Source organism: Rhipicephalus sanguineus, chromosome 11 (assembly GCF_013339695.2).
Source record: "Rhipicephalus sanguineus isolate Rsan-2018 chromosome 11, BIME_Rsan_1.4, whole genome shotgun sequence".
In the NCBI taxonomy this organism is placed as follows: Eukaryota; Metazoa; Arthropoda; class Arachnida; order Ixodida; family Ixodidae; genus Rhipicephalus; species Rhipicephalus sanguineus.
The window spans coordinates 123235621-123254670 of NC_051186.1; the positions used below are offsets into that span (position 1 = coordinate 123235621).

At 44.0% G+C, this 19050-nt stretch overlaps 1 protein-coding gene across 2 annotated transcripts in view; it reads left to right on the top strand.

The window, feature by feature from the left end:
* The window catches only part of LOC119373701 (cap-specific mRNA (nucleoside-2'-O-)-methyltransferase 1), a 127893-nt gene that overhangs the window by 84429 nt on the left and 24414 nt on the right, over positions 1-19050 (top strand). For both annotated transcript variants that reach the window (XM_037643763.2, XM_037643764.2), the window contains 6 exons: positions 5658-5714; positions 6403-6460; positions 8113-8181; positions 8418-8567; positions 12945-13067; positions 18706-18797. In XM_037643763.2, coding sequence (XP_037499691.1) covers positions 5658-5714; positions 6403-6460; positions 8113-8181; positions 8418-8567; positions 12945-13067; positions 18706-18797 — 549 coding nt within the window. The remainder of the gene's footprint in view (positions 1-5657; positions 5715-6402; positions 6461-8112; positions 8182-8417; positions 8568-12944; positions 13068-18705; positions 18798-19050) is intronic.

Sequence of the window (19050 nt, forward strand, 5' to 3'; positions counted from 1 at the left end):
AGTACCGTGATAATCGCGCCCGTGAAATATATGAAGCCTTCGCCATCCATACGGCAGGCCACTCTTGTATCAGCTCCCCCTCTATCACACTAACTGACAAAAAGATTAACTATCTTTGCAGTTGAGCGTTTCACACTTTGGTGACAAAGCACGGCAGGTGCGCATGTGCTAGGAAAATCCTCTCCTTTTCCTCCGTCATTTCCCTGTTCCAGAAGCGTATATATTTTCACCGCAAAAATAAATGCATTTGTTGGTAGTCAGTGCTAGTCCTGTTTCATATGTCTTGTCCTTGTGTTTTCGTGCTGTTTTTTTACTATGCATCTTACCGGTACTTACCTATGGAGCAGAAATCGGGAGGCTTATGAAGAGGGTTCAACTTAAATTGAGGACAACACAATGAGCCATGGAAAGGAAAATGATTGGCGCAACCTTAAAGGGCCCCTCACCAGGATTGACAATTTTGAGCTGACGAGCGCAATGCATACACTGGGCGTTCACAATCACGTCTGCCAAAATTTGCAACGCTACGCGCCGAGGAAATGGGTCAAATTTCAAGCTGAACGCTGCTTGCCCTTCTTCTTGTGGCCGCGCATCCAGATAATGAAGGGATGACATACACGATAGAATAGCCCTACGTAGATGGTAGTGCTGTGACTTCGGTCCTCTACGTAGACGACTGTGCTCTGGCATCGCCAACAGTAGCACGTGACACTGTGATAATTTTTTGACACGACGTGTAGTTTGTGTAACTCGTTGTTTGAATAGATTAATAAAACTTAACAATAATAATAAAACACACAAACGGAATGTGTGCGTTTTCTTCAGCGAGATGCGAGGCTAATCTGCCTCCGTTTTGCATGCATGTTCTCGCGCTTTGCGCATCGTGTAGACGCCACCCATTACAATGAAAATAATGTTCTACCGCGTTCCAGCGCTAATTAGGCTCATTTATCCTCCCGCGTTTAACTAGATATTCATGCGGCACGCCGCTAGTCTCGCGTCCGTGCAAATCTCATAGATTTCGTGCTCAGCAAGAGGTTGAAAGCCAAGTGATCGGCGAGGGTGAATTCGGCATAACTTGCAGCATGAAGCGTAAAGAACGCCACTACGACACCGCTCGCGTCTCGAGGGCTCGGGCTGGTTCGAGCACTTCATGCGCTCGTGACAATGTGTGCGCATGATGTGTTGATGCGTATGCATCATGTGATCCTCCCGCTCGCGTGCCGAAAAGGGCAGGAGAGGGATTTGGCTTGCGAAGGCTACACGGGGCGAGTGGCAAGGGTTTCAAGCTCGCTTCCTTGCTTCATGGTTTCACGCCGCCTCATAACATCGGTTTTCTCAGCTTCTAATGGACCGATTAGAAAAATTCTTGTGGCATAATGCTCTTTATTGGGCGCACAACGACTTCCAGTGTCTAACTAAAGTTCGTTATGTCACCTGGTGAGGGGCGGGACAAGGAGAGCAGAGTGGGTCAGGGAACAAACGGTTGGTAAAGGGGCACTAAAGTGCAACAATTAATCGGTTTAGATCGATAAATTGTACTCTGCGAACTCTAATGTCTTTGATTTTACCATCATAGGTTTATTAGTAGAGGAGAAAATCAAAGTCAAAGTTTCATTTTTAAATTTCGCGCTGAAATCTAAGTGCATGACGTCGTGGATTTCAAAGTGTACTTTCCATATTTTCGTGACATTGGCACAACGAAATTTGCTGAAACTTGGTATATTAAGTACACTGCCCCCTCAGAGGACAGTGTACTTCATATTTACCTATTAGCAACTACGTAGGACCGTTTAGACGGCGTCAAAATTTATGACAGACGGAATTTCGTGCAGGAACTTAAGGTGGCGAACCACCCACATTTTCTTTTTTCGCATTTTCTCACTTACCAAGCGTCTTCTCTGGGCAATAATATAATAATATCTGGGGTTTAACGTCCCAAAACTTCTCTGGGCAAGCACGGTGGTATTGGTATTATGAAGGCGTAATTTACTAATATGAGAAAAATTGTTTTTCTCTTTAGTGTTCCTTTAACCCCTTAAGTGCTTTATTTTTTTGAAGATTTCCCAACCAAAAGTGCCTATTTTTTTATTGCTGATTTCGAATCTGATTGTACTAAAAAGTAGCTAGTCGATGTTGAAAAAATATTTGTACCACATACTTGGTCAAATTAACACAATAAAGGTTATTTCTGGGCAATACATATGAAACCAGCTGCCTGCTGCTAGTAAAAATAAAGAAACCTTATAAAGAAAACAGTTCCAGACGCGACATTTTATTCACTTGTGTAGGCTAAGTACCCTTGGGCTATTTCACACTGGAAGCTTCGGGACTGTGTGGAAAATTTCAAAACACTGAATAACGCAAAGCAGCTTGTTGCAGCTCCTGCACCAAAAGCGAGTTTCTTTTCTCAACTTTTTCCCGTTTTCTCCTCGCTTCCGAGAGCAAATGAAGCACTTTCTTGTTGGCGCTGCTTTGACTTCGCTTGGCGGGATGTAAGAAGGAAAGTGCCGTTCCTTGAGACGCACAGGGTCAAGGACATCAGATGGTTGGCCACGCTTGATCTTTCTTGAAGGATCAAGGTACCTATTGAGGATTGACTCAATTAGGGCGAGGCGGTAGTCAAGGTGGCTCATCTTCCCTCCATCCTTTTGGTACAAGCCAAATGAGTTATACGTAGCTTCGTCAATCAAGTGGCGAAAAATCTTCTTGTAATATATCTTCTGTCGTTTTCGAGGGACAGGATAGTCTGACAGCATCTGATCGGACTTGTCCACACCGCCCATTGTATGATTATAATCACGCACGATGCTGGGCTTTGTGACGTCTCGCCCTTTCGAATCCTTGAACGTCTCCATGCTTGCAGTGTGCACTGTGCTCATGACAGAGACTACTTTTTTGTCTCTCCATTGTAGAGCAATACATTTACCGCGCTGGTAGGCTTGCACCTCTTCCTTCTTCAGCTTCTTCTGGAAGTCTGGAGGCATGCCTTTTCTATTTGGTCTCACGGTGCCATACACGTCGGTGCGGTGCTGAATAAGGAGGTCGACGAGTTCTGGCGAAGTATAGAAATTGTCTATTGTCAGGCAGTACCCCTTGCCTAGCAAGGGCTCGATGAGCTTCATGACAACTTTGGTACCCATTGGTGAACAAGGTTCGAGATTTGCTGGTGTGCCGAGATTTGTGCCCTTTCCTGTGTAGATCAAAACATCCCACAAATATCCTGAAGATGCCTCACAAAGCAAGAAAAATTTCAAGCCAAATCTTGCTCTTTTGAGTGGGATGTATTGCACCCATCCCAGTCTTCCTTTGAAGAGCATTAGACTTTCGTCTATCGATATGTCTCTTTCCGGTATATATGCCGAGCGGTAGTTCTTCAACAATCGCTCCAAAAATGGCCATATCTTGCACAGCTTCGTCTGTGGATGGCCACTCAGGTCGGTGATGCTGGCATTGTCTACAAAGTGCAACATTCGCATAATGAGCAGAAACCGGTGGCAGGACATCACCTCTCTGAAAACAGGTGTAGACAACAACTTGTTTTTCGACCAGTACCACTCCTGTCGAGGCTTGTGAACTATTCCCTGCAATAGCAGGAGTGCAAGGAATACCCACATCTCTCCTTTTGTAACTGGCACCCATTTTTTTAGACGGGAGTGTTCACTCGGAGGACAGCTTTTCAACTGTTCAGCCGCTTTGCGATTGGTTTCGTCTACCACTAGTGATAGGAGTGCATCGTCCAGAAACTGCTGAATATATTCCATTAGGTCATCTGGCGATGACAAGTTGAAAGTCTTGCCTGGAATGACCAAGAATGGAAAGCGAGGAGGCTTCGCAGGAGGATTGTCCACATCAAGCAGGATCCACTGGTGAGCACTCGCGATGTTCCCTTCCGAGCTGTCTTCATCATCACCGGAGGAGCTGCTCAGTTCGCCGCCATCACTGTCTTCACTTCCAGACACAAGATAAACATCTGTATCTGAATCGTCATCACTCGAAGAAGATGACGAAAACGAAAAGCTTCTTTTTCGTGTTTGCGAGCCAGCCAAGCATGGGTCGCCGCCACCGCAAGCCATCTTTTCATACAAAAACCGCGCTCTTACCGCAGGAGAAAAATAAATCTTCATGTAAATGCTGCCATCTGCTGGATGACACGCAATCTAAGCTGTAGACGATCGCTTCTCGTCCTGAACGCTAGAGGGGAGCACCTACTCCGCTAGGACGAGCTCTGCTCGTCCAAAGCAGTTTGGGGACAGTTTGGGCAAAGCAGGTAAGGGGTTAAAGACATCTTAGTCAAAATCAAGAAAAAATCGGCATGGCCCAGGCACACAGTGTGAAGGCAAGATATCTGCTTGTCATTAACAATAACAGACTGAATTCCAAGAGAAGGCAGGCATGCAAGGGGGAGACAGAAAGTTAGGTGGGCAAACCGGATTACGAAGCTTGCAGAGATAATGTGGCCACAGCAAGCACAGGACCGGGTTGATTGGCGGAACATGGGAGAGGCCTTTTCCCTGCAGTGGGCATAGTCATGCTGATGATGATCATGATTTTATCTTTACAATCGAAACATCTTTGTTATATTCAATTATCGTTACGAGCGTGTATTCATCTCGTGGCCGATGTTGAGCTGAAGCATTTCGCAGTCACTTTGTAATACAGTAGAACCCCGCTGTTACGTTCCTCACTGCTGCGTTTTCCCGGCTGTTACGTCGTTTTCCGCCGGTCCCGGCATAGCACCCACAGGATACAATGTATTGGGAACCCCGCTGTTACGTCGTAACTGTTGGACCGTTCCCGTATGATACGTCGCGAAGTGCGCTCGGAGCCGACCGAGTGACTACCGAAGAGAGCGGCCATGGTGCATTTTCTCGCAGTTTTTCCTGGTTTGACCGTAACATTAACCGCATTAGAGGCGCAAGCAACAGGATCTTTCGATTGATGCAAACAAAAGCATCGCCTTCGAGATTCCTATTGCAAAGATGGTGTCTATGACGTAGTTACTCGCGAAAGCAAGGCCTTCGAGATTGGCATTTATTATTGACAAAAGCATAGCCTTTGAGATTTGGATTGCACAAACATGGCGTCTATGACGTAATTGCCCGCGAAAGCAAGGCCTTCGTGATTGGCATTCACTTCTGCCATCGCGTTGGCGTAGACTCATCATCATCGTTATTTGTCGGAGGACGGGAGGAGTTCGAGCTGGTTGGAGCTCGTATGGTCGTGCACGCGGTTCGCGGTCGGACTCGCCGCGCTGTTCGTGATTGCGTGTGCTTAGTTCTTTCATGCCTACAGCTATTGGTGTTAAAAAAATCACATACGTTGATTACATTTCAGTGGACGAGGCCATCCCCAGCTCCGCGTTTCTATCCGTCGACTAGATCGCGGCTGAGCGCTCCAATTTTCGTGCTGCTCGTAAACATTGAAATAAAATTCTGTACCAATAAATATTTTGTCGTTTTTCTTGTTTTTCGGCTCTTGCGTTTCCCGTCTCTTACGTTTATTTCTTACGGTCCCTTCAAAAACGTATCAGCGGGGTTCTACTGTATTTGGAAATAGTTTATATCCCCATTTGCCACTCTGGAGTTGAACTTTAGTGATGTTTTATTCTGCGTTTTTGTCTCATTCGTTTGCCCCTTTCTAACTTGTGTGTCCAGGCTAGGGCATGCCCAAATCACACATCTCACAAAGATCAGGGCCTTTGCCCAGAACAGGTGAGTTCTACTTTGTCCTGTGGCCTCCCTGGTAGTGCTAGAATAACAAAATTACTTGCTGCTCACAAATAAAAATGCACTCTTTAAGGCGTAGTGTACATGTTTCTTGTGTCACATGTCTTAAAAAAAATACCAGCATTGCTTTTTTGAATTTAGTGATTGTTAAAGCTATGCTTACTTGTTATACTTTCATAGGCCACATGAGGCAGGTTATTACATGTACCAAAAAGAAAGGCCAGTGATCTTCATTAACTGAAAAGACGAAAAAGCGTAGTGCAGTGCACCATTTAAACACTGCTTCTTGGGTCCCTAAGTGGCTTTAGAACACCTTTGAAACCACCATTCTCATTTGTGGGTTCTATTGATGGTTGCGCTGCGCAAATTGACGCCAAGAAAAAGAATACAAAGAAAAAGACATTCACCTCTTGTTTTGGCACAGTTAATTAACACTGAAGGTGTCGGTTACAATCCTTTTCTGCTCGTAATTCTCTCTTTCGCATTTTTTTGTGTAGAACAAATTTTACAAGCTGTTGTCACCATCAGTTTAATAAACTTGCGCATTTAACACGCTTCATATGCTTGGTAGCATACATATCACAATTAGTAATATAGGCAAGTTTGGTTGCATTTTTCCTGTTGGTAGCGACTGTCTTGGTTAACGATAGTGCTTATGTTTTGCCTTGTGCAGTGATTTGTATGAGGAAAGGCAGAGCAACCTTCGGAAAGAGTGTCTCAAGTTGTGGAAGGTACGTAGTTCTTTTCCATTTATTCACCTGTTTCCTCTTTGGGTTTTAGGATGGCTTGCGTGTACAGTTGAATTGTCTACATATGGATTAACATAGACGAGAGAGGCTGGTTTATAGAGTGCAAGAAAAAGGACCACAAACTGCTTTAGTGTGACTTGTGTTTATCTTTTTGATAATGAAATCTTGCTTTTCGGAACATCACCATGACATTTTTGACAATACTGCTGTACCCATGTGCTCTCATTTTATTCCTTTAGCTTTGCAGCTAAAACAAGCATTTTTAGTGCGCTGTCCAAATTTTCGCTTCCTTCTTCTTTTGCATCTCTCTTGTTTTCCTGTTACTGCTAACATGTATCCCTTTGTATTCCTCAGCACCAATGATTGGGGAGATGTAGGTGGCAAACCACGTTGCCTTAGGTAGTACATGCCTGAGGTGCGACATCGAAAGGTGAAGTGCTCAGTACTGTACCGTGACGTGAGAAGGTGCAAAAAGAGATGACACAGAATAGAAAAAACTCAGGAGTCGATAGCTGCCTTGTTCTCAGTCAATGCATTGATACCCCCCCCCCCCACCAAAAGCTTTGTGCAACTCACCTAGTTTTACAGTGCCTCTGTGATCGGTACACCTTTGACCAAGTCACAGTCATGTGATGTCATACTGACATCATGATGAAGTCACAAATTTTGGTGGTCTGTGATGTCATGATGACATCATATGGTGATGCTATCACGCGATGGTGATTTTTTGCATCACTCATGTTGGTGCCGACGGTCAAATTTACACGTTTAATGAGGTATCTAAAACACCGGTTGTCCTTTGTTTGAGGCTATGAGGGCAGTAAGACAGCTTGCGTACGTTTTTTTTTTTTTTTTTTTTCAATCTTCTCTATCCTTCTGGACGATTTTGTGTTCCCTAGGGAGTTCGAAAAATTCAATGTTCACTGTGTGTTGACTTTCTGATGACAAATATTACAGGGGTGATAACACTGCCTCGTTCAGGTTTATTGCAAGACCATGTTTTTGATAGTGTTTGGCTATCCCATTTAATCGCACTTGGTGCCTTCATACTGAGCTGCTTTAGTTACCCCAGGAAGATTTTTTTTTCTTTTGTGGTCACAGATTCTTATTTCTTGGTGAGAATTTCGTAGATGTTACTCGGGATAAGAGAGTCAGCAGGTTTTCATGTTTGCGACAGAAGAGTGCTCATTGTGAGATGTGTGATCTGCATGTTGTGCTTTTTTGACCATGAGGCAAAAGGGCTTGTGAAATTTTATGACACGAAGAATTGTACCACATGCTTTTCTTTTCTCAAACTTCCTGGGTAGTTGTAATGCTTTGTTTCCCACCGGTTTATAATAAATTGCCACAGCAACCTCAATGCAGATTCTTGGTTGATCATTTCAAACATCTCAGGGTAACTTCACACTCTTAGAAATTGTTGGCTCTCAGCTACAAGCTTATCGCCTTGCTGACGTAATCACCCGCTACAAGGAATGCCTCTTGAGAAAAGATGTTCGTGTCTATAAACGCTTTTTTTTATATTTATGATAAGTGATTGTATTCTGCGTGTACAGCAAGGGCACCGTTGCTCAATTAAACTGAATATAAGCTACATCCATGCATCTGATAATTACCTCTACCTAACCATGCAGGTTCCCGACCTAGCACGGCTGGACCCCAAACGGCCGCCGCCCGAGTCCAAGTTCAGAGAACTCACAAAGGTTGGAATTATGAAACCCCTTCTTTTCATTTCCATTTCGTTGTGCAGTTGAGCTCTGCAAAGATCTGTAATTGACTAATTGACTGCTGTAGTTGAGCTTTGCAATTAAAAGTTTTTTCCCGACAGAGCTCCAAATTGATGCCAAATTAGTAGTAGGAAATATTGTGCTGTAGACGCACTGTTTTCGTTACTTTGTTTGATTGATTTACTTTCTTTTTCTTATCTTTTTAACTTCAGAATGAAGGCTTGTACTTTGACAGACGTCCCGATGAACTGACGCCCAAGTTCCTTGAGGGCATCAAGAGCCTTCACGACTACCGGTGTATTGTGTGCGGCGAGTGGAAGCCCATGATACAGGACAACAAATTTTTCTTCCTCAGCGCAGGGGTGAGTCTTCCTTTGTTTCTTTCGATATTGTCACATTCTTGTGATGGTGAAGGATACAGCAACCCAAAGCACAAGTTAAAGGGGCCCTAAAATAAAGAACGATCTTTCTCGCATCAGTAGCTTACTCTTTCACGGTATCAAAAACACCACGCTTGCAGCGAGAAGTCCCTTGGTAAGCAAGAAAACGCAATAAAATAAAATGCGTGTGGCGACGCCACCTTGAAGTTCCCACACCAGTCATCAATATCATAGATTTTTACGGCACTTACTAGGGCCTACATAGTTCCTAATCGGCAAAAACGTCACAGTTTCGCCGCAAAGGCGAAGCAATGAATGCGATAGCAAGAAAAGCGGCCCGTGATGGACGCGCTGCTACGCTGCATAAACATCTGCCCCCCGGTAGCAACTATACTTGCGAACAACTTTTCTTGGAAATGAAGCGAAGGCTACAGAGCCACAATGCACATATCCTACCGCTAATGAATGTAGTCCTACAATTGCGTCCGTATTTTTTGCATGATATATAAAATACTCCTTCGTTTTCTACATGTAGCTTTTTGAGACGGAACGCAGCGCACACAAGTGAGATACACTCAAACCTCGATATAACGAACACGGATATAACGAATTATCGGTTATAACGAAGTAAATTAACAATTGTCTTGTAATAGATACAGTGTTAGAAATGAACGTTTATAACGAATTTTCGGATATAACGAAGTTATTTTCGTGGCAGATTTGACTTTGTTATAATGAGGTTTGAGTGTATTTGTATTTCTTTTACTTTATACGTTGTCCCTTTGCGTTCTTGCATGCGTGAAAAAGTTGTGCCTTGTACCTTAGACGCTAAGTAGCGTTTGCATCGAAATGCAACGCTAGCCATCACTTTCCACGGCGTTACGAGACGCGCGCCAAACCGGACTATTTTGAGTAGCAGTACATGTGCAGACGCTTTGCCCCCATAGCTTTCCCTTCATTGCCACAGAAAGTTGTCCCCGAGTATACTGCGCGAGCAGACAACAGAAGGGCAAGAGGATTAGGAGGAGGTTCTCCCTGCGCAAATATTAGAAGAAGCGAGCGAGCTGGCCGACGACTTTTAAATGTGCCCGTTGCGCTCCTCGCGCCATCTCGCTGGTAATGAAGAAGCGCTTATAAGCACCTGCCGTCTCTGAGTCCTGCCAGTGGTAAAAGGTGTGTATATAATGCTCGCCGTTAGCTACCTGAAGGATCTGCTTTTTGTGGCGTAATGGTAAGCGCCACGCGCTGCGGAGCGAGAGGTTGCTGGTTCGATTCTGTGGTTCGGAAGCATTTTTCTGAATTATTTTTCTTTGGGACTTTTATATATATATACATAGTTATACATATACGGTGCATGACGGCGGCGACGGGGACGGCAAAAACGAGCCGAGACTGCCCATATAATTGCTCTCGCAATAAAATGAAGTGCATTGTCTTCTGATGAAGACATAGACATAACATACCAAGTTTCAGCCAATTTCGTTGAGCCAATGGGGTCAAAATACAAAAAAACACTCAGAAATCCATGACGTCACCATCGGAGATTTCAGAGGGATACTTTTGCCATTGATTTTCTCCTCTATCTGTAAACCTGTGGTGGGTAAAAATAGCGACACTAGAGTTTTCAGAGTATAATCTGTTGGTCAAAACTAATTTAGTTTTTCACTTTAGTGTCTCTTTAAAGAACAAACTCTTTACTGAGCAAACTTGCATACAGCAAAGCAATTAACACACGCAGTAAAGCAGTGGGAGCTGTGCTGTTGGTCGTTCAATTCTGATCTATGAGCCTAACACGCCACCTGTTTATAGATGAGTCATAATAGAACCCAGTGTATTCACTGGTGCTTGCATACATCCCAAAGTGCGCTCTACTTGTCGATCTTGACCGAACATTTGTGCCGGCACCCCGTGCAGCTATATGGGACCGAGGTTTTGTTATTTCGATCCGGAAATTAGCCTGCACCTGCTAACTTAAACTTGGTCAACCACCTTGCACGTTGCGAATTCGAAACGTTGTGACATTGAAATTTGATCTTTTATGCAAAGTACAATAACTGCCTGATGTTATTTTTTACATGGAAGGGGCCACAGCAAATGCCCTAATACAGTCGAAACCACATATATCGAACCCGCATATAACAAATTCTCATGTGTATTGAACAGTTGTAAAATCGCCCTGAAATATTTTCAATTTATAAAATATTTTTTATATTGAGTCACCTACAGTGAAATCTCGGTATAACGAAGTTCAGGGGACCGTGGAAAAATGTTCGTTATTCTGAAAGGTCGTTATAGTGAAAGCCCAAAAGTTTACCATAGCAATAGAATTTCAGTAACGCAAACGTCCTACCTTTGCAACGGTACGTCCTTGAACTCGTATCTCACAACATTGCACACGTGAACGCCAGACAAGTCACATTTATTTGAAATAGTCCGTGATCGCTTTTTGACGGCTGCAGCACAAACTCTGCGTCACGAACGATTCTAGACCGTTCGCATTTTTATGTGCCGCTTCGGTCGCTGTGCCACTTTTTTCTATGAATATGCGGAGTTTCCTCAAGTACTCCAACGCATCCATGGCCGACACAGACTCGTCACGATCTTCGGGTGCTACCGTGACATCGTCGTCCATGTCATCGCTGCAATCCTTTATTTTTGAGAATCGTGGCGGTCGTCGACCGCGCCGCTCCACGTTCTTTAGCCACGACGGCTTGTTTCTTCCCGTCTTCTATTTCACAAAGAATGTCTACTTTTTCACTCAAAGAAAACTGCTTCCGCTTCTTCTCCATAGGAGGAGTTGTTGAGCTCAGGGCAACACGAACGCCGGGACGCACTTCCAATACAATAAAATACGCAGAAGACAGGTGACAGCACGCGAACAGCTGATAAAGCAAGCAAGTAAAACGTGATGCAGGAAAAAAGAAAAGCAGTGGCTATATGTACTTTTTTTTTCTTCTCCCGCACCATCTCAGGTTTTCCGAGCCCATGTTGCCTGGCACTCTGCTTACAAAACCTGATGCGTCGTCGCCTCCGCAACGGAGAGGAAAAAAAAAGTTCTCCACCCGCGTCCTTCTCCTCCCGCGCCATCCCAGGTCTTTGCAGGAGGGCGTCCGCTCTTCGCGCTGCGTCGTCTGCCAGCTTACAGCTCCGACTGCCATGACCGATACTCTGAAATCTAAGAATCCTCGCATTTCGGGATATAAGTTCGTAGTACTGAGGTGCTGTTAAGATGACACGGGAATAAAATAACGATCGTTATTCTGAAGTTCGTAGTAGTGAAATATTTTTACATTGAAACTATAAGCAGTCAGCACGGGATTTCTTAAAAGTTCATTAATCTGAAATGTTCGTTAATGTGGTGTTCGTTGTAACGAGGTTTGACCGTATATATATATAGAGCTTTTTTTGTGATCCCCTTCAAATTTGATATATCCGGGTTCGACTTGCCTAATAGAGGAACAAAACAAGTATTGATTAAAAAATTGATTTCCATGAACTTGAAAGGTGGTGACCACATTTATTATGGTAACAGCCACATTTCATATTGAAAGGAAGACAGGTCCAACACACTGCAGTATGGGTGCAAGCAAAGTGTCAGTTCCATTGGCATGGCTTGCCAGTATAGCCTCACATGTCCCCAAAATGGTAAGACACTGGAGGCTATTTTCACCAATCAATTGCTCTTCAACACAGTTCGTTGAGTGCAGTGGTGATTGCAGTAATGCAGCCGGTTAATCACTAGCAAACAACCAACTTATTGAGTTCGTAGGATGCCCTGCATTGGACGAAATTTGTCAAGTTCTTTTTTATTCCTATGTTTTAACTATGTATAGTAATTTTTATGAGATTCCAAGTTGATGACAAGTCCGAAAGAAAAAAATATGTCGTTCTTGTGTAGGTCTGCCTGTAGTTGTAAAACCTGCGCTTAATGCAGCTCAACTGCCGCGAAACCTGAGGAAGTGTGTACCATGGGCAACCCAGCGATTCCCTTGGTGCTTGCCACCGCGTTGGTAGCCTTGGCGATCACATGCTTGCCGAGGCGGTGGTGCCCTCTCTTACGCGGTGCGAGTATCAGCCGCACGTTTCAGAACCGTTTTTTTGCGATATTAGGTAAATTATTTTTCTTAATTCTTGGTTATTTCTGTAGTTTATATTATATGAGGCCTTGTTAGTTCATTTTGCACTGGTTTTGAGCATTTTTAGCCTTGTTTTAGGCCTGTATTGACCACTGTGTGACCATGCGACATGAGACGGTGGATGACAAGCCTGGCCCCTAAAGTCCTACGCACTTAAAAAAAAAAGGCCGTTTCATGCTTCTTCAGATGTAAGAGCCTTACACGTCCGCATTGCTGCATGCAGCGAAAGCAAGTCTACCAGTGGACGGGCGTGTCTACAGACCAGTGGAAGAAAGTCACCGAGATCCTGGAACTCCCGCCGGACACACTCTTCTACGGTGAAATGGTGCAGGAGTTTGTAGGAGAGGTCAGTGGCCCCTCCCATATGGCATATCAGTACACGGCGGATCTAGGCATGTGCGAATGTTCGAGCACTTTGAATATTCAAATGAATGTTACAGTATTCGAATTTGCTTGGACTCGAATATAAATTATTCCAGATTTCGAAGTATTTCAAATGAACAGTACACTCTAAGAAAAAATCGAGTATTTAGGGAGTATTTCTGCCACACAACAATAATCGTCATCCGGTTTGCTTGCGTTTCTAGGAAACCCGACTGTCGTCACTTCCTTATCAAGAATGCTATATCACGCTGATAACGTGTGCGCCTTTCGTGACCGGGAAGTGCCGGGACCACGGTGATAACGCGAGGAAAGTACGCAAGGTGGATGACGATTATTGTTGTGTGGCAGAAATACTCCCCAAGTACTCGAGTTTTTCTTAGAGTGTAGGCGTATGTTAAACAAATACACTCAAACCTCGATATAACGAACACGGATATAACGAATTATCGGTTATAACGAAGTAAACGAAGAATAGTGTTGTCGTAGACACAGTGTTACAAATAATCGTTTATAACGAATTTTCGGATATAACGAAGTTATTTTCGTGGCGGATGTGACTGTTATAATGAAGTTTGAGTGTAGGTGTATGTTAGACCGCGTGTAATACCCCTGTGAAGGTGGTTGCACTACAGCTTAGGAATGCTATGCCATGAAAACACTTACCCAGGAAAAAATCTGCACTGCCGCGAAGTTCCACTTCAAGGTTAAATGAACATATTACCCTCACATCCATGAATTTCTTTAAGTTTAAAAGCTTCTTATACGGGCTTATATGCGCTAAGTGTAGTAAATTTTAAAGCGTAACATATTTTGCCCATTATCACTGGCATCCTAATGAAATTAAAATCCTGCTACTCCTCTTTAAGGTTGCTTCCACTTCATGACATTCTCACATGCCTTGCTCCAATTTTAAAAAAATATTGTGCAGGCAAGTTGGGTCATGACAAATATGCTCATTTTTCTTTATAACATGTGATTATACTACTCTAACTATTCAATTTGAAATTATTTGACGAAACCACTTTTTTGCTTCAAGTTCACTTCGAACCCAGAAATTTACTATTCGCACATCCCTAGTCAGATCCTTTTACGTTCTAGCACATTCTATTCCTGCAGTCTGTCAAGCTATTTCATTAGTCACCATTGATTTCACATGTCGGGCCACTAGATGATGGTTGAGGCAGAAACGTTCTGGTCGTTCCCTGCTGCCTGCAGCGTCGGTGTTGAGGCCTTTTGAGTTGCATTCTATTGTAGACTAGCACATTTTCTTGTAGTGAGTGATGAGTCGGTGACCATACTGCTTTACGATTGTTGATGTACGGTGCTCACGGACTGAAATGCGACAATTTTGGGCTAAGTAATGCACATACTTTTGTTTCGACCGCCTTCGGTTCGTGTCATACTGGCTAAATTTTGACTCGCCCTTACATCAGAGCCAACAATTGCCATTAGCGGCCTGATTCGTGGCAACATTACGCTGTTGTCTGGAGCAGTTGCGCATGCCACTCGTTATACGAAAAGTTTTGGTGTCACATTTTAGTCTGTCAGTACTGTGCATAATCAGTTTTTCCACTCAGTGTGTAACGAATGTCCTAATAACATTGATTTGCATATGCATTCTCCTTGCCATGCCTGGTATTCAGGTGGCTTACGAAGGTATTGTCTCCTTATTGCTTAAAGGGCCCCTCACCAGGCCACATAGCAAATTTTAGTTAGACGCTGGAAGTTGTTGTTTGCCAAATGAAGAGCAGTATGCCGCAAGAATTTTTGAAATCGGTTCACTGCGAGCTGAGAAAAACAATAATTTGTAGCAGCGCGAAACCATGACGCGAGGAGGCGAGTTTCGAACCCTTGCCACTCGCCCCGCGTAGCCTTCGCAAGCCAAATCCCTTCCCTGCCCTCTTCACTTGACACATACGCATGAACACGTCATGCGTATGCATGGTCACGTGCGCATGACGGGCCCGAGCCAGCCCGTGCACGCGAGTGGCGTCGCACGGACGCTACTTTTTTTTTTTTATATGTAGCGGCCGTGGGCGTTGTGTCGGCGTTCTCTGTGGTGTACTACCTGGTTCTGCGGGACGGGCATGAAAGTTGCGACATTTCTACGGGCCATGGTGTACGATATATACTCTACGGGCACAGGAGTGGCGGTATCATGAGCCAGTGCTGCATTCACGTTTACTTGGACGCGGTAGAATAAATGAGCATAATGAGTGCTCGAACGCGCCAGAACATTACTTTCGTTTCCAGGGCTGGCGTCTGCTCGATGCGCTAACCGCGGGGACACGAACGCATGGGAAAGGGAGGCACATTAGCCCCGCATCTCGCTGCAATTCACGAAAAAAAATGATAAAGACGCACACATTCCATTTGTGTGTCTCATTATTTCTCTCAAGTTTTATTAATCTATTCAAGTAACAAATTACACAAACTACACATGTCGTGTCAAATAATTATCGCAGTGTCATGTGCTACTGTTGGCGACGTCAGAGCACAGTCGTCTACGTAGAGAAGTGACGTCACAGCACTACCATGTACGTAGGGCCATTTTCTCATGTACGTCATCCCCTCATTCTCTAAAGCGCGCGCCCACGAGAGGAAGGGCAAGCAGCGTTCACCTTGAAATTTGACCCATTTTCGCGGCGCGTAGCGTTGCAAATTTTGGCAGACGTGATCGTGAACGCCCAGTGTATGCATTGCGCTCGTTAGCTCAAAATTGTCAAACCTGGTGAGGGGCCCTTTAATATCAATGAAGAAAAAAATCCACTGGACCAGATGGTGTGCCGAAAATAATTTTCTTCGGAGATATGCACAATGGGTCACTCTCTCCTTATTAATATTTAAGACTTCGCTTGGAACAGAAATGAGTTTCAGATGACTGGCTGCATTTCAAGAGTTCTACTAACACACAAATCTTGTGACTGGCAAAAAATCGAGAACTGTCCAATTTCTTTGACTTGCACATGCCATAAGCTTTTAGAACACGATTAAAGTTGCAAAGCAGGCCTGTTGGTATGGCATATTTTTTTATTACTATGCTAGCACAAAGAAACAGGACACAAGAAAGGCACATGAAGACACACACACAGCGCTACACTTCAACATTACACATTACATCCAAACCTATGTATACTTATCTTGAGGACACACAATTGCTCTTTCCACATCGGCACGGCATTCAACAAAATCTTTCTGCACCAATCCAATTTCTACAAACTGTCGACAAGTTTACATGTGGTTTAAAGTGCAGAATTGTTCAAGATGTTAATACTCATGGCAGCAGAATAATACAGTGTTGAAATGTTGTTCTGTCTCTTGCTTTTGCTCCAGCAGTCCTAGTCACCATTGTATATTGCTGTTCATATGGAGTTAATATATAAAGCTACTGAAAAAAAATACCTTCTATCCCATAATCGCTAGTAGATGTAAGCATGAAATGGCTACCGGCAAAGTGGATTGGTTGGCAATGATACTAGCCACAATCTTGTGCATGTTCACGAGGGCCCGCCCCACCAAACTACACCACACTACACTGCGCACTCATGCATACAGAGGCCATTGTTTCCTGTCACTGTGTGAATTAAATCTCGGGCTTTGCCTACCATGCTGGTGTGCCGCACACAGCGTGGCGCCATCTCTCGAAGGAGGCAGCAACCTGCACCACTAAACCACTGCCTTCGCGATTATCTCCAGCTGCACACCGTCTGCTCGCCAACCGTTGGCATCTAGAAGACCAAGTGTATGGTGCCCTGTAATCGGCATTTGGAACGTCCCTATTGGAAATGGCAAATACAGTAGAATCTCGATTATACGAATCTCAAAGGGGAGCGGGAATATTCGTACCACCTGAAATTTCGTATCACAAAAAGAAAAAGAACTAGCAAAATAAGTTTTCAAACCACAATTTCAAGCACACGCGAACGAGTCAATAAGGGACGGCACAGCTGGCTGCTGTGAATGCGCGCGTCGAAGCTTCGCTTGAGGCCAACTGAAAGCTAAGTGCCATCGCCCGCTTCACGATGGTCATAAACAAAAAACGACAGGAATGCTGAAACGCTTCACACCTTTTTACGACTTTAGTAATCTGCTACTGCATTATCCGCGTGCCTTCGGAGCTGCGATAGTTGCTAGAGATGACCATGTCGATAGCGACAGTAGTTTGGCGCACGGCGGCTGCAGCCATCGGTAGTTCCGTTTTCGATCCGTGTGTGTGGGTGGCGCACATGCCTTTGGAACTACGTCGTTGCTATGTCTTCCGCAATTTGGTCCGTCACAGTTGCGCCAAGCAGCATTGCTTTGGCAAGGTGAGCGTTGGGTGCGTATGTATTTTTGGAGTTTCGTCACTGCCATACAAGAGCGGGTCGATAGCAACTATGGTTTCGTTCGCAGCAGTTGTGGCAAATGATAACCACAGTTCTGACTGTGTGTGCTCTGACTGCACACATACTTTGTTGCTTCCGGAGCACGCTGCTCTTGGCCGTAGCTTGTAGGTTTTGATACCAATGTTCGTGTCACCCGTTGCGACCCAGAAAAGTGTTCTTAACATCCGAATTTTGGCCCATTGAACACAATGAAATTCGGCCGGAGAACTTTGAGAATTTGTATCAGACCGAAATTCATATCAGCTGGGTTCGTATCACCGAAATTAAACTGTAAAACTCTAGCGGAGTCAAAGTTACAGCTTCAGTGACAGTGGGAACAAGCACTACGAAGAACTTGGAAGCAACGTTTTTTTGTAATTTGTTTAGGTCATTACTGGCCTATTTAATGCATTTCTGTAGCAAGGGCTGGTAGCTGAAGGGCACGTTCCTTAACTTTTGGCTGGCTGCCTTGATGTCTCGTTTGTCAAGGTCATTTAAAAGGCTGCCGACAAAAGGAGCTATAAGCATTTCATTCTTAATACTTGCTGGTTTCTGACACGTATGGTGTACAGGAAAAACTAGAAACGAAACTAGTGAGGACAGTATGGATTTTATTTCAGATTTATTTATAATCTCTTTACTAAGCTGCTACTGTCAGACTATGTAGTTAACTGTTAAGTGTGATGGTTGCTCTGTTTGCACATACGTGTCAAGAAAACCAAGAAAACATGCCGAAATTTAGTTCTCTTTCTTCAATTTGAGTTTAGCATTTTCCTTTGGAAATTCATATAAGTTCATGCAAGCAGTAGATGTGCCTACTGCTTGCCTAAATTAAATATGGGAAACTTTATTTACATTTAGTTGGTTCTTGACATGAGACAGGTCTTGTTCTGCAGGCACGTTTTTCTGTACCTTTCTAATTGTGTCCTCCGTTTGATTACTTCACCAATATTGCCTGCTGCCACAGATACCATATTTACTCGAATGTAATGCAAGTTTTTTTTCCAGACTTTGCCACCTAAAGTCAACCCTCATGTTACAGTCGAATACCGAAATTCTATTTTTTCTTCCTGTACGCAATGAAAAGTCACCCCTCATGTTACAGTCGTGGTCGCGTTACAATCGAGTAAATATGGTACAAAAGAAGAGGAAAGGGTAGCAGAGAAGAGGTGTTCTGAAAAATGAAAGTTATCGGCACTACCGGTTACTTATGTTGTCTTTTTTTTTTAATTCCAGGGTCGACAACAGAAACGATTCAACACAATCCACGTCATCGATGCTCTCGTCTTGGGCAAGGTGTCCGTCAAGAATATGCACTATGAGGAGAGGCGAGTGAAAGTTTCTGAACTTATTTTCCTCGCGTTGTTCGATAGTTTCCTAGTGATAGCTCATTAGTTCGTACAGTTGGGTGACTCTGTGATGGGTGAGACAGGAATGTTCTGGTCGTTCCCTGCTGCCAGCAGCACAAGTGTTGGAGCCTCTTGACTTCCAAGTTTTTTCGTCGTGCTTAAGACTGGAAATGTCATTTTCGGCACTCAACTTGCTCGCAAGTACCCGCTCGCTCATACTTGCTTCACATTG